Genomic DNA, 15,802 nt, shown 5'->3' with positions numbered 1-15,802 from the left:
ACTCCTTTACCGTATTGCTATATTTGACATGTGTCCTATATTTCTATTGGGTGAGGGATATTTAGGGGTGGGGTTTACAGTAGCAGGCACTTGACATGGGGCGTGTTGTTTACTTCATTTCGTTTACTGACAATACTGATTCAGGTTTGAGAGAAGCTTTAGAGTACAATCAACCAGAGATGAAGGGAATTAAAGGAATTCCAGACACTGGATGCTAATATCATCGCCGTGGTTGCCATATTCATTTCTCTTTATGCAGTAAAAGTTGTCAAAGGCCATAAAAAAAAGAAAGACCCTGAGCACAAAAGAGCGCGTTTGCTATCATGGCACGAACAAGTGATATTGAGTTCCGGAACTAATCCTACAGGTCATCACTGGTGGGACTAAGTTTTCCGAATGGGTAAGGAAAACCCTCGCTGACAGTAACAGCATAATATTTAGACAGAGTTTTACATGAGGAACAGGAGCAGTGGGACTATGTGTGTGTTTGTCTAACATAAGCAGTGTATGACATAGATGGAACAGATCCATCTGTTACATATCAGTGTGTGAGACCACTGGCTCCAGAGCACCAGACAGGCCTAGTCATAATGACATTAATTTCCCCTCTGTGTGTCTCTGCTCATCTCTCCATATGTGCATCTAAACTGTCATGCCTTTTAACTGAAGCACGCTCATTCTCTCTCTCTCTCTCTCTCCCTCTCTCTCTCTCACACACACACACACACACACACACACAAACTCACGCACACATGCATGCATACGTGCGCAGACGTCAACACCTATCCAAACAGGACATCTCTCTAAGTCATGCACATCTCTCTCACTAAAACACACCCACACACACAGACACAGAAGACCAGTGCGAGCTAGAATGCATATGTGTTAGCAATTACTACACCGGAACACCCCCCCCCCCCCCATCCTCCTGGCCCCCTGGCCCCCCTTTGCTGTACTCCAAAGGCCTACGATTCACATCTGTGCGTCTGCGAATGGGCAGAAACAGGCAGTCTTCAGCATCACACGCTGGCTCCTCCGGCTAATTATAGACTCGCTAATGTGCGGTGGAGTTGTACAATCTCTCGCCCACCGAGCACATGGTGGAGTGGCGTGGGGATGCTTGTTCCCGAACGCCCCCACACGCACGCCCCCTCCCCCCTCCCCCCTCCCCCAGGGAATCAAATCCATCCCCATGACAATGGAAGAGCTAGTTTGCGGACCCGAGAAAGCGGGGCTGGATCTGAAATGCGGCAAAGCTAATTAGAGCGAATGTCATGACGCAAGCAGCACGGTACAAAGTATTTCCTCTTGATAATCAATTCTGGTTCGCTTTAAAGAAAGTTTACTTTAACAACAACGTTCGACGGTCGAGACATTTTTAAAAGCAGGCGCTAAGTTAAATGTGACGAATATTAAATAGTTTGAGTATCACAAGAATGCAAAATTAGGACAGCATTCGTTTCTACATAACGACACCAGATTCAGCACTCATATGCTTGCAGCTGGATGGAGTTTGTACAGAAGTACTTCTGAGATAACGTATTTACTTTCACCGACAGTGTGACACAATGACACTTTGCAGAGCGTGCTGTAGCTTGACTGCTTAACCTTGAGTGATTTTAATATGCAAGTAGATTAATGCGTGCTCAAGTCTGCCGTACTCATTCACACAGGCCAAAAAGGTGTCTTTAAAAAAAAAAAAAAAAAAACTGATTTTGGATTGATGTGTGTTGAAAATGGTTTTGCCAACAACCCCATTAATCCCACCATTGCGTTAAAAAAGAAAAAAAAAAATCACACAGAGCTCACGTAGAGCTGTCCTGTGGCACCAGGAAACTGTGGTTCCTAGAATGCAGAGTTCAGAGAATTCTTTGTCTTGCAGCTTCGAGAAGCTTAAAAATCTCCTCAGGTAAGGTCCATTTCGGTCTCAGGCACAATTTAATATCTCCAAGGTGACTTTGAGCCGGCCGACGTGATTTCCGTTTACACTCAGAGTGACAAAACTGAGAACAGATAGAGAGAGAGAGAGAGAAAGAGAGAGAGAGAGAGAGAGAGAGAGAGAGAGAGAGGAAGAAGAAGAAGAAGCTGTGTTGCTATGGCAACCACACTCCATCGCGAACCAATGCGGACAGAGATGTTACTGTGCTTGGAGGAACCGGGGAGGTTCAACACTGGGTGAAGTGATGGCTTCAAAGGAGCATACTGATATCTCTTCAGATATTCATAAGATCAACTCTTTGATCTTTGATAAAGGGTGTTAAGGTAAATGCAACAAAAAGTCACAACACATTGTCAAACTGGAGTTTGGAGGTAGATTCAGGACCATTGCAATTTAACCATTAATCATAATAATACACAATTATTACTGGCTTTAATATTGTAATAGAGGAAGAGTGTGAGCTAAAGTGTGCATTCATTTGGCATCAAAACAGTGTATTTCCTCTCCTTCGGTGAAGCCACAGACATTTCACATGTCTTCTGGTCAAGGTCTCACTCGTGATACGTTTTGTCACTGAGCCACCATGGCCTCAAGTTACAAAGTCAGAAGTGCTACTCATGAGGAAAAGCAAAACACCTTAAACAGTTGGTAGAATCTGGTGAGGAATGTGTAGAGTGAATTAGTTTCATAAGTTACAAATCAGGTAGAGAAACCAAATATGTTTCAAATTGTAAAAATTACAGTGGTACACACTGTTCCTCCCTGAAAAACAAGATCTTTCTAGCAGATAACCTCTTCCCCCTACACACATAACGATCCTGCATTTCCAACGCCCTTGGCATCGAGTTTCAGAATGCATAGTCTGTATATTTTTTTTTTCCAAACAGAACGACAAAACAGTGGTTTTATTATGGGCCTCCAGAGACATGCCTGTGTCAAACACCTCCTCTTTCATTAAGGCTGTGACTCTCTTATCGTTCACTCGACCCACTCAGCGAAACAGAGAATGCTTTAAAGAGCCAGTCAGTAACCGTGTCTCGGCGAGACCCCGAAGCAACTGCAAACCGCGTCGAGCGGCATTGCCCCGAGTCAGCTGACCGCCCCGGGCACAGCTTCTGACCTCTGATCAGACTAACACTTGAACTTCTCCACTTTCTCCCCCTTGGCTCCTCCTTACGTGCTCTGAGTTTACTATTACCGACGACGAGCGATGTTTCAAAACGGAAAGAATGAAAAACGCTTCGCCCCCGGGCCTGACGCGAAATGACAAACAGATGAAGGCTTGAACCTCAAAATAAATAAACGAATCAATCAATAAAGTCGCTGCATGTTTCTATCAGGTTTCTGTTCTGTTCGTTCATTACATTATTTTGTTGTCATAATTTTTTGTTGTTGTTGTTGTTGTTGTTGTTGTTTATTTGTGCATGTATGCTACTGCAGCTGAGGCGAACTCATACGCTGTGTGCGTTGTTGGAATGGTTAGAGGCTACATGTTAAGTACACAAATGTGTAGCGATGCAGTTGATTGCACTGGAATATAAACAGGCCCTCAGATTAAAAGATTTCTGAGGACAACTGATCCGTGGTTCCAATCCTGTTGGGTACCGGGGGTGACCAGAACAAAGAACGCTCGTAGACTTGTACACACGCACGTATGTTGCACGTACATATTTTCCCTTTCTTTCTCTCCGTCTCTCTCTTCCACTCTCTCTCTCTTTCTCTCTCTCTCTGCCTGTCTCTTATGCTATTTCTTTTCCTCGTTTAAAACTCTAGCTTTTGTACGTCACTTGGCCCGGTGCTTTGTGACACATTGTAAACACAGATAATAAGAAAATTGCCCTCTGTTTGTCTTGTTTGAGAGGCATAACAAGCACACAAACGAAAGCTTTTATCCAGCTGGCGGTTTCCTTCCTCTTTCACTATCAGGTAAATCTGATAAAGTGTAATCTTGTCACAACATAAATATATGACAGAGGGAACGGGAACAAAACCCCAATTCAAGGTCGCAGGGGATAAGGAACGAGAACCGTGATGTCACAAAAACGACATGAACGACACGGTCTCCTTTCTCTTCCCTTCTACTTCACTTTGAGGGGGAAAAAAAAAATGAACAGAGCCAAAGGTCACGTTTACAGCTCACACACAATCCAATATGAAGGTTAGTTAGCAAAACGTACCAGATTTTACATACGTATTTAACTTCATTTGCTAGATAAAGACAGATTGCGTGTTCCAAGGATTGTACTGATTCAGTTCCTTTCTTTCTATGTATCTTCAGTTTCTATGACACAGTTTCTATTCGGTCTAAATGGGACTTTGTCTTGCACATACAAGTTAGAGTTGGCTAAAGGCTAAACTGCAGAGTACAGAGGATCACTGAAAATCTAAATCCTGATATATACTGGTGTAATGTGTAATGGGGGACTGGATAGAGGCCATTTTCTTCAAGAAAAAAAAAAAATTATATTCTGGCTGAAAGGATCCTGTAGGCAACTGAACAATGTGCCCACTGTTGTTCAAGGACTGTTTATATATGTGGTTTGGGTTTGTTCTAGTTCACGTCAATGCTGGATTTGCTGGATTCTTAAATGGCAATCCCACTGGAGAAAAAGTGAGATTGATGAGAATACAGCGAGGAAACATGATGCATATCTGGGATTGTGGTAAGGCTACATAGACTATAATGGAGTGAAGTTTGAATCAATACCACATTCTGAGTTCTGTAATTAACAACTGAGCTGGAGCCTAGACGCATCCATGATTTTTTTTTTCTTTTTTTTTTTCAGATGCATGAGGTAAAGGAGGTCTGTCGTCTATATGGAATTACTACTCTGGAGGACTTAAATGTCCCTGTGCTGTGAAGTTATTTTGTTCTGACACACACGTAGCCTTTGGTGGCCTCGTAAAGGGGGAAAAGGACTATTAAAGTGGAGATAGCAGCAGATGGGGGCAGGGCTCTCACCGAAATGAAAGGACGGCGAGACAGTGGGCGGTTTTTGAAGAGATAGCAACCCACACAGTGTTCCATTGTGGGTAACAAGGATACGTTTTAGCGGCACATTAGCAATGCGTAACAAGGTGTTTTCACAGAGAGAAGAGAATGAGAGAGCGAGCGAGACAAAGAGAGAGAGAGAGAGAGAGAGAGAGAGAAAGAGAGAGAGAGAGAGAGAGAGAGAAAGCAGACATTAGCAGCAGACCACCTGGGCTCTTCTATGAACTCGTTGAATTCCGCGGGACATTGAGGTGCGGAATGAGAGAGTTTCCATGCCTCTGATGTGACTCTGAATTCTTGCTTAATGTTTTCTTAGAGCGGAGATAATTGTACATTATTCTACACTCCAGCATTCTAGCACCATTACACCGAATCATTGGTGATTACTTTTTAATGCTGTCATTTTCATCGTGAGGCAGACCACACAACCAACAAACCAATTGGGGCAGAATACCCAGAAAATCAAAAAGATTAAGCCCCAAAACACACCCAGCGCTAAACATCCCTGACAAAACAATTCGATCACCAGACCAAATCGAGGACCGAAGCGGATTCATTGCGTCGATCTGTTGGCGGCGACTCGGACTTGTCGGGGGGGTATTTTTCACTTACGCTTGTGACTTTGCGGTAGATCTGCGCAGCGTTCTGGCACTCTGAGTATGGGTACTCTGAAGTGGCCATCTCCAACATGCACATCCCGAAGGCGTAAACATCCACGGCCTCATCGTACTTCTCCTCGTACATCTCTGGTGCCATGAACTCAGGGGTACCTATTAAAACCAAATGAGAGTGGGGGATAAGAGTGACGGAAAGCCCGACTTGTTGATTGCGGATTGACGGTAAATTCGCTGAGTTAAGACATCAGAAACCTTCCCCCCTATGAAGTTCAAGGAGCACTACGGGAGTTTTTATGAAAACTTGTCCTGTGAGTAATTTTGACTTTAAATTGTGTATAGCAAAAGAAGAAAAGAAATGAAAAAAGCTGAGGTCAAAGATGAGATTAGCTTTTCAAAGACAATCGGGTGTTAAAAGACCAAACTTGAGAAAATCCTACAGGGACACCGTGTTTCCGCATATGAAGATGAAGTGTGTCATTTGGAGGATAAATTTCGGTCACTGTGTACACTACAGCGGTGTTAAGTAAGAGTGGAAAAATAAACAAACAAATATGGTATAGTGGCCGGCAGTGGAGGTAGCACAGGGTATATTTACAGTTACAACTACAAAGGTCAAGTCTCTGTGGAGGTGACAGTAAACAAGAGGCCCAGTCATGGGTTCAAGGTCAAGACAACAGCCGGTGAATAACACACGACTGAGTTCAAACTAAGTGTCTTTTTTCATTCACGCCGTTTATGTTTTTAACTAACGAGTTCTTTACTTCGTAGCACTGCAGTGGGATCCGGTGGAAATCTCTACTGACGAGTATAACTTACCGATGACACTTTTGGCAAAAGAGGCACTCTTGAGTGTAGCAAGGCCCAGATCTCCAATCTTCACGGAGCCCGTCGGACCAGTGATGAAGATATTGTCGCATTTGAGGTCTCGATGGATGATGGGAGGGGTACGCGTGTGCAGAAAGTGAAGACCCTTCAGGATCTGGTGGCTCCAACGTTGCAAAAGTTTCAGTTTCATCTCTTTGAACCTCTTTAGGTACCTGGAGGACACAGGAACCAGAACGGATGTCAGGTGTTTGCTCATGAATCGTGTTGTTCAGTCCTCTGACTGGATTCTTGACATTTTAGACACAGCCTGACAATAAATTGTGTACAGTTCATTCTTTTGATTTCGTCTCTGTATAGAAGTTTAAAATTGAAAAAAAAAAAAAATCTGCTCCTTGTTCGGTCTCAGAAAATGGATTCAAGCACTTTCACTTAAGAGATATTGCAGCACTTTGAAAACTGAGTTGTTAATGTCATTAAGGTATGTGCTGACTATCAACAAAGTACATATGGATTATGAATTAACAGAAACATTAGCCAGATGCATGATAAAAAGCAATTGCCACTTTCAGGATAACACAATTTCAGAATCATAATTTGTGGGGAAAAAATGAAATAAGTTTCATTTTTAGGTACACAGATATTTTGAGCTGCCCTACGTTCGTTTTTCAGTGAGCAAATAAACAATTTGAAAGGTCTTGTTTCAGATTTACAAGCCAAACACAGCATTTTACACAAACACACTGTTTATAAGAGTAATGAAGGATAATTTCCGGTAATTTTGAGGAGGACGTCGGGGAATTTTCTCATTCTTGCTCGTTTCCTGTTTATTATCTTCACACTATACTGTTGTCCACTGTTAACATACTGAGACATTCCAGTATGGTATATATTATGGGTGTGATGGTTTTGCACTGAAACTGCAGTTCTGCAGTACTTGGTTCTGATCACAGTATGTGTGTGGTGAACTCTGGATTTTTTTTTTTTTTTCATCTCAGATCCTGCGAGTGAGGCTTTTTTTTCTCTTTTGTTTCAATTAAATTACCAAATCGCACAGAATAAATATTCTTAGTGCAGGAGAACATTCCAGAATGTTTGTACTTTGGATCATTAAGAATAACATTAATAATAATTTTAATGTAACACACATTTTCCTTTCATTTCACACTGAGAGGAAATATGTGCAGTGCTTATCATACTGTGCATGCCTATCAGGCGGCTGTGTTGACTGGGTAACTGTTTTAAATAAGCATAGATTTCATAGTGTCATTACTTTATAAGTTACATAAATTAATGCATATATATAAACAAACAAGGTAGACCTATACTGAAGTAGATCTTTATTGAACTATATCTGTATTTTTTTTATGTACTGAAGCAGCCACACACTGATCTGAAAAGGGTCAGAGCAGTCAGTGATCATTTTATAGTCGCCATGTGTTTTTTTTTTCCTCTGCTTGGATTACATGCTGCATGTTGAGGGACAGTCCCAGTCAAATTGCTGGTGTGGCAGAAATCGTGTCATCGACGAAACTGAAACTGATGAAGAACCTTGAAGAATACTGACGTGTAGATTTCTTTCACACATTTCTTGTGGGGAAGATTGAAGTTCATTTATCTTTTACTGATGTTCTGGAAGAAGAATTTCAAAATAGCGTGTGCTCAGTTTTAGTGGGTTTTTTGTTTTTTGGTTTTTTTTACAGCAATTCTCTTGAAGAACCTTAAAGTAAAAAGTTTTTAGTCACTTACCATAGAGGAGAGTCTTAAAATAACTGCTGTTCAAGTTTAGCTTTCCTTACGCTTTAGTTCTGAGTTGGTTCAACTTTCTTTTGAGCCAAATTGTGATACAAACTGAACCACTGCCCAAAATGCAAGGTACTGACCAAACCGTGAGCAGGGTGAACCATTGCACTAGTACATATCTTCCGTATCTTTTCGAAGATATTCGGGATATGTAGTAGATATTATCATAGTAAAGGCTGCAGACATGTTACTTTTCTCCTTAGACAGGAGTCTCAGGTGTTCCCTCATACCACGCTCAAAGAATCTAAATGAGGTATACACTCACGTCTTCAGGGTCCCAGAGGTCATGAGCTCTGTGACTAAGATGATGCACTTGTGTCCTTTGACAGTTGACTTCCAGGAGTCGTAGAAACGGACGATGTTTGGGTGCTGTAGGCCTTTCAGCATCTCGACCTCTTCGCTGAATCGCTGTCGTTCCGCCTTCATCAACCTTCGTGTCTGGAAAGGGAATGTAAGATATTGAAATTCTCCTTAACCCACAGGGATACATGTTGCATAAAGCTAGAGCGTTACGAAGCTTTACATGGCACCACTGAGGGGACGGAGGGCTAATGTTTTGGTGAACATAACTTTTGATTTGATTTGGTGATATGACTTTAAAGGATTACTTTGATATTTTTCCTTAATTTAAAAACCACATGGTTTCCTCTGTGGCACCAATCCCTCTCACAACCTCTATACAGTCCGTCTACGCATCAAATACTAAAATCAAATCACAGTAAATAATGCCACAATTCAGTCAGCTTGTCAAAATAAAACACAGAAAGTTTGGATATAAAGACACACAGATGTATTGGCTGCTTAAGCAATCTGCTCATTGTGCGAATGTATACTGAGGCAAAATGAAAACAAAGTCAGTCAGTAAAATGACTCAAAACATCACTCTTTGTATGAAGAAACTGCAGCCATAAACAAGAAGGTATGGTAGGCTAAAGGTAAGTTTGAGACTGAGAGCAAAAACAGGCAGCTTTGCCAAGCTTGGCACTAGGAATGGTCTGATGAAACACACCACTCTTTAAGAGGCTGGAAAAACTGACGAAGCTCTCACAGCAAAACTGTTGAATTGCAAAATTTTGGACGGTGGGGTTTTAAGTCAAATATCTCAAACTCTAACGCGCGTTGATTACAATGCAGAAGAGGAGAGTCGTGTTTTCATATTTTGTGACGTGTGCTTGCTTTGATTTCCAAAGCTTGTTCGTGCCGCCCTGTGTGCCCCTGTTGACAACATGATGGTGTGTCTGTGTCTAGGTCAGGTTGCCACGGCAAAAAAAAAAAAAGGTGCTCTCTCCCTTCCATTCTGACCTTCATAAACAGGAGCCAACTTTGAAATGACCGATCGGCCTGTCTTATTTTCATGACTGAAAATTCATATGCAACAGCAAACAATTTTGCTGCGGCGACACCGATTACTCTCACTTTCCGAGACCAAACAAAGAGCCCAGTGTGCAACATATGAAAAATAAATCACTAGGTAAGTATACGAGATTAATCATTTCAAAGAACATTTTGGCCTCGACGTAGTGACAGAAATCCATAGTGATGAATCATGAGACTTCGGAGTGACCAACTTGGTTAACAGGTGGTGTCTTCATAACAGGCTCATCCAGCCGAGACTGATGGTCAAAAACAACCTGATTATGTAATCAAGGGAAGGACAGCTAGTAAGGACCAGCTCAAGGGAGTCAACTGGATTTGGGAGGCTGAGCGCTCCAACTTCTGACCATGCTATTTCAAGCCTTTCCAAACATAAATTTAAAAAACAGCTGTGAAAAGCTCTCTCTCTTTCTCTCTCCTTTTTTTTCCCCTCCACCATTCTTTCTTCTTGGTCGATATAAGACTTGTCATCACTCGTCAAACTAACATCGACATTCAAAATATTTTATATTGGAAACATGGTGAAACAGTTTAGTATTATGGAACGCTTGTTCTTCTCACTCCCGGCCCCTTTCAAAGGCGTTTTATTGAAAGTCTACAATTTTCTGGATCTTTCTGGATCTAAGTCCTCCAACAGTTCCAGGGCAAAGAAAGTGACTGTTTTAAAAGATCGAGGAAGTCCAGGGCTCAAGAAACTTTTGAATGAAAGAAAAAGCAAACTTAGCTCTTCGCAAAGACAAGCTCAAAAGACAATGGTTTTTATGACATAACTATTTCATCACAAAGACGTCAATGAACCTCCGGTTTTCGTCACAAAAAAAAAGACATATAATCAGTTGTGGGTTTTTTTCCAGTTGGAATTGACAACATCTTTCAAATAGAGTTTAGGTCAAGCCGCTATTGCTGTGATTACTTGCAGACAGGAGCCCAGTGTTGGAGTAAGTCTTGGGGGAAGGAGTTTAACGGCAGATGCCGATTCAGCAAAGCAAATGTGGGCTTAACTAGCCTAATGAAAGAGTTTCACTCAGTGCCGGCTTCCAAAAGTTTATGTTATTTAACAGGAAACTGAACCTCATTGTCTTTTTAAAAGAGGTATGATAAAATGACCTGTAAATCAAATAAGTGTTGCTTTCATTTAATTCCAAGTTTTCATTTCTGGTTTAATTACAGTTGTGCAAAATGACTATTTAGAGAAATTTGGACATAAAGAGGTGCTTTGTTGATGCTGCCGGCAAAGGTAAAGCTGTAGCCTATAGCTCTCTAACAGGAATCTAGCTTGCATGCCGGTTCATTTAACGGATTGGAAAAGGGAAGAGATTTTGAAAGTGTTTTGCATTTTACATCATCCTGTAGAAATGTTCCTTAGCATGCACTTTGCATGGACTGGTGCCTAGACTCAGAGTATGTGAGATAAATCAATAGCTTTTATGTGAGTGACAGTGGGTTCTGGAAAATTCTGTGAGAAGGATTTCTGTGGGAGGCACAAGCACACACATGCACGTGTGTGTGTGTGTGTGTGTGTGTGTGTGTGTGTGTTTGGTTTTTTTTTTAGCGACTGCCAGTCCAAACAGGATAATCATTGGATTCCAGTAACTGTCTGTTTGTAATGCAGGTTAGTTCTCTGTTACATGATAAATGTGTACAGTGGAAATGTGTTGTGTGTACACAATGTTTGTGACATTTATGCATGTATGAGATAAACCATTGATGTGTCTAATAAGACTATGGCATCTCTGGTGTGTCTGCGTGTGTGTGTGTGTGTGTGTGTGTATCTGTGGGTGTGTGGGCAGTCCCTTATCAGGAACAGCTTGTTTCTGCTCTAGGCAACACTGATTCCTGAAAATGACGAGGGAAATGTGGGTACTACAGTGTAACAGTGTAACAATAACTCGTGCGGTCTTTTTTTTTGTTAATTAAATCAAATGCATGGAAGAAAGCTTTTTCAAAGAAAAAAAATGCATCAGAATACTATATATTTTAGATTTAACAAAAAATGTAATACACACAGACACACACACACATACACACACACATATATGTATGTATGTGTATGTATATATATATATATATATATATATATATATATATTCATGAATGTGAGTGCTCTTGATCTGAGCACTCACACTCACTAGCAACTCTGTTGGAAACATCAGAGAAAGCTTTTGATTGTCATTTTTGATAGCAGCTTGCAGTAAAAGACAATGAAAATGGCACAAAATTCACCCAGTGTGAGTAGGCTATTCGGATCACCTAGGAGTGACCATTATTTTACCTCTTTCAAGGGTAAGTGTACAGACAGACTGAAGTAGCCGTGTAAAGAGTAACCAATATAAATGTGGTAAAACTAGACTAAATATCCAAGTTGCCCTCACAAAGTGGAAAAGTGTAACCCTAACATTTAAAAACCACCACCAACAGCAATATTTTACCACTATTTCTTGTCAACAGTGCTGGCGCTTCCGTGACACAACCATTCACCACGCTCTGTTAACAGATGTTCAGTATTACATGAACAGATTCTGCCTGTTCAAAACGATTCTCAAACCGGTAGTGATTCCTGACACCATGACAAAGCGAGTCTGCAAAATTCACACACTGAAAGCATGACTGAATAATGCTAGCTATGTTAAAATTAGCCTGTGCTAGTGTCCTCACATCACACCAGGAGCACGCCAGGAGTATGACATGATAGGTCTTTTTTTTTAACTCAGACCCTGTGTGGTGTATTCTTAGACCCCAAGGGAGCTCAGCAGGGGCGGTAGAGCTGAAAACCCTTGGCATGAAAAACCGCATGCCAGTGTTACATAACCCGTGTTTGATGGCTGACACCTTGGCAACAAGCTGACCCGATACTGACAACGCTTTAGCCTAGGCCTAGGTTCATTAGCTAAGAGTGTAAAAAATCTCAATGAATTCACTTCAGGAGCCAGAAGTCACCTTCTAGTAATAATAGGCTATTAAGCAATTATAAACTGTCAACGTGCTAGCAGCCGATTTGGAGCTAATTGTTCAAGCACTCTAGCAAACAGAGGACAAACGAGGTTACATAACTTTGTGTCACTGTGTTTTTTGCAATTTGTGCTATTCCTCCATCTCATTTAGAGTCTAACAAACTCTGGGAGAGTTGCATTCTCATTTGATAGATATAGATAAAGTAAAGAAATGAACACATCTTGGTACAGTTGTGTGGGTTTGAGAGATAAGATTTGTTTTGTTTTCAATGTTTTCGCATTGAGCTTCCAGCTAAGGCCTGGAGTTGTTGTAGTTCTTGCAGCACTGAAGCACTGAAACTTTGCTAATGATGCTGCGTGGAAATAAAAATATGTATTGAAAATTCGGACGCAATATTTGCTGAGCACAGTATCCAGCAAATAGTTCATAACTTGTTTGCAGACACTTTTGACTGTATAATGCCCACAGAAGAATTTGATTTGGAATGGATATGCCTGACGTCCAACAGATCATGATGGATGGAAGAAAGAGCTGGCACTGTTACTGCTAAGGTAAGGTCATCGCAGAATATTCCGGCATTAGAAATAGAAGTGTACCCTTGCAGCAGTCTTCCCTCGAAATCTTATTTAATTCTCAGGGGTAACTGAGCTCTCCCTTGGACCGGGGCCTTGGGGTCAGCAGGTTCAGACAAAGGCAAAAAACAGGCAACGAGAAGCTGAGAGGATGAGAAAACTATAAACTATCAAGAAGTATTGTATAAATAACTCAGGACTGGAGGGATACTGTTAAGACTGACCACTCGAGACACATGGTCGGATCCAAGTCATTTAGGAGAGAGAGTGAGAGTGAGAGAGAGAGAGAGGGACTATATCATTCACTTCACACTGTTTGGTTTTTTACTTCTCTGCATTGTTGCCACTTCTCCAAGTCACTTAAGGCCGAATCTCTTCTTGTTATGAGCAAGAGCTTAACCTTTTTCGTTTTAAAAAATAATAAATGTATTTCCTTTTGAGCCCATTTAATGACACCTTCTAATAACTAGAAGTTCAAGGTCAGAAAAGGTGGCAGACATTTGACCACACTATACCAGATTGCTACCTCTCACTACATGTAAACAGTTACTGTAAAGGCATGGTGCGACTGTTAAGTGGGTCAAACCGACAAACTTAGCTCAAGGAACTGTCCTCTAATAACTCTGTCATTAGGTGGGATTTGGAAAGGAGGGAGCCATGAACGATTTTAGAAATGGAAACGCCTCAATGGTATCTTTTTGTCGACCTTGAGGGCTCACTGCCAGGTTTCCAGTGTTACTTTGGAATTGAACAGTTTGTCCAGCAGGAAAAGGTATGCCTGCTCAAAGGATGTGAGGGAGGCAGGATTAACGTTCTCTCGGCTGCATCCCAGATAGATCTATCCAGCGTTTTCTGTCTCTCAGTCTTGCAAGAGGCTTCCTTTCCTTTCTATGACAGCTTGCAGAATCAGCAGGTTTACGGAAAACTACGGCGACCCTGCAACGCTGAAAAAATCTGAGTCAAAGTTAGTTTCGATCAGAAAAGTTACATGAAACACCCTGCAGGTTTCACCATTGAATCTGTATTTGCCAAAACTTGTTCGTCAGTAAAACGGCAATTAGAACCAAACCCTTTGTTTGGTTTGTAAACCCAGTAATGCGCATATTTAGGTTTTCCTAATAAAGTATTGGGTTATGTTAAGAGGTCAAGCCCTTTGAGAGCAAACATTACTTTTTAACAGCATTTCAGCATTTTCTTTTTTCCTGTTCAAAGTCAGGTATTTAGGTCAGGAAAAACACAATCTACCTCATCCTTTGCCATGTCCTGTAACGGGGGAATAGGTGAATCTCAGTTTTACATTCCTTAGGGATGCTAGATCTCACAGAGATAAGCTACACAAAAAACTCGTAATCAGGGCTTTCACTCTGCGAACATATCATAAAAGCGGACACTGCCTGGAGCTATTTCACCGAATCTCTGCTCTGTGCATGGAATGTTGAGGGAAACTTGTAGCCAATGAGGAATGACTCATTAAACCAGCATCTCACTCATAAAGCCCTTGAGGCTTTTGAACGATCTGGGCGCCTGGTTTGCCCATATGTTCCCTGTTATAAGATTCAGTTTGCTTACTATAAGGAAGTGCAGAACCAGCAAAAAAACAAAAAAAAAACCAAAACGGAATTATTGAAGGATTACACATCCACCTGAACAACACAGGAGGACCAAACAGGAGGCAGTTTTGGACAAACTGTACTGAAAAGATCAAAGATGGCTAACAAAAATTTGACTTAGTCTGCAACTTTTAAAAGAAGGTGTGGATTTTATTTTAGGCTATCAGGAAACAAAAATCATTTCAGCACCTCTTTGTTGTAGCATCTGCTCACTGTTAAACCACTCATTAAAAACCTGGAAGATTTATTGTTTTCCAACAGCAAGGGGCAATGCTATTTAATGCTTTTCTTCACAAGCTGTTCAGACAGACAATGGGGAAAGAGGTCTGTTTACACTGGAGGACATGAAGTAAAATATATATGGCATTACCACTGAAAAGTAGAAAGTTGTAAATTTGGAGAATTTTGCAATAATCAGATAAGTATGGATAATCAGTTGAGAAGATAATCAGTTGATGAGATGCTGGTGTTGTGCTACGGCTGTGAGGATCGTTAGGGATATGCTTCAATAATCACTTGACAAGGTGCTAGTCTTTAAGTGGTCTTGCCTTTAGGCATATGAACAATGGGAAGCATGCTGAGAACTGGGACACTGTGGATGCTGGCACACTGATTTAGCTAAATCAATTTGCTCCTGATTGGTCACTGATATCACACTCCAAGGTTTCTCATTGGCTGATGATAATGAGCCCCTGTGCTGCTCTAGCCCGGTCAGTAGGCTGGTTACCCTGATCAGATCATTGGAGCACCACCTAACTTCAAAGAAATATATATCATGGCTAATCTACTGGGCTTGAATCTCAAGTGTAAACATAATTGTCCCACATCATTATGAGAAAATAGTTTAAAAGCCCGCACATAATGACAACTGTGTTCCAGCTACAGAATATTACAGATATTCCAAAGGTCCATAATGTACACTGGGACAGTGTTCCCTACATTTTCCACAGTATTCTGGTGTGTTCCAATGAAAAGAAAAGTCAAAGATGTGTATGCTCAAGCCCATATTCACACCCAAATATTTATCCATCGCTAATCATGCAAATTACATGTGCCTCTATTCATGACTGAGCTGCTACTCTCTCTTCACAGTTTATACAATTATAGGTAATTACAGAATA

At 41.2% G+C, this 15,802-nt stretch overlaps 1 protein-coding gene across 1 annotated transcript in view; it reads right to left on the bottom strand.

Moving 5' to 3' along the window:
- Positions 1–15,802, bottom strand: part of wnk4b (WNK lysine deficient protein kinase 4b) — a 47,801-nt gene that overhangs the window by 19,232 nt on the left and 12,767 nt on the right. The window contains exons 2-4 of the mRNA XM_030793465.1: positions 8,439–8,611; positions 6,365–6,585; positions 5,544–5,701 (exon numbers count right to left, since the gene is read on the bottom strand). Of these exons, the coding sequence (XP_030649325.1) occupies positions 5,544–5,701; positions 6,365–6,585; positions 8,439–8,611 (552 nt within the window). The remainder of the gene's footprint in view (positions 1–5,543; positions 5,702–6,364; positions 6,586–8,438; positions 8,612–15,802) is intronic.

This window comes from Chanos chanos, chromosome 16, assembly GCF_902362185.1.
Source record: "Chanos chanos chromosome 16, fChaCha1.1, whole genome shotgun sequence".
In the NCBI taxonomy this organism is placed as follows: domain Eukaryota; kingdom Metazoa; phylum Chordata; class Actinopteri; order Gonorynchiformes; family Chanidae; genus Chanos; species Chanos chanos.
This window is presented reverse-complemented; position numbering and strand designations above follow the sequence as displayed.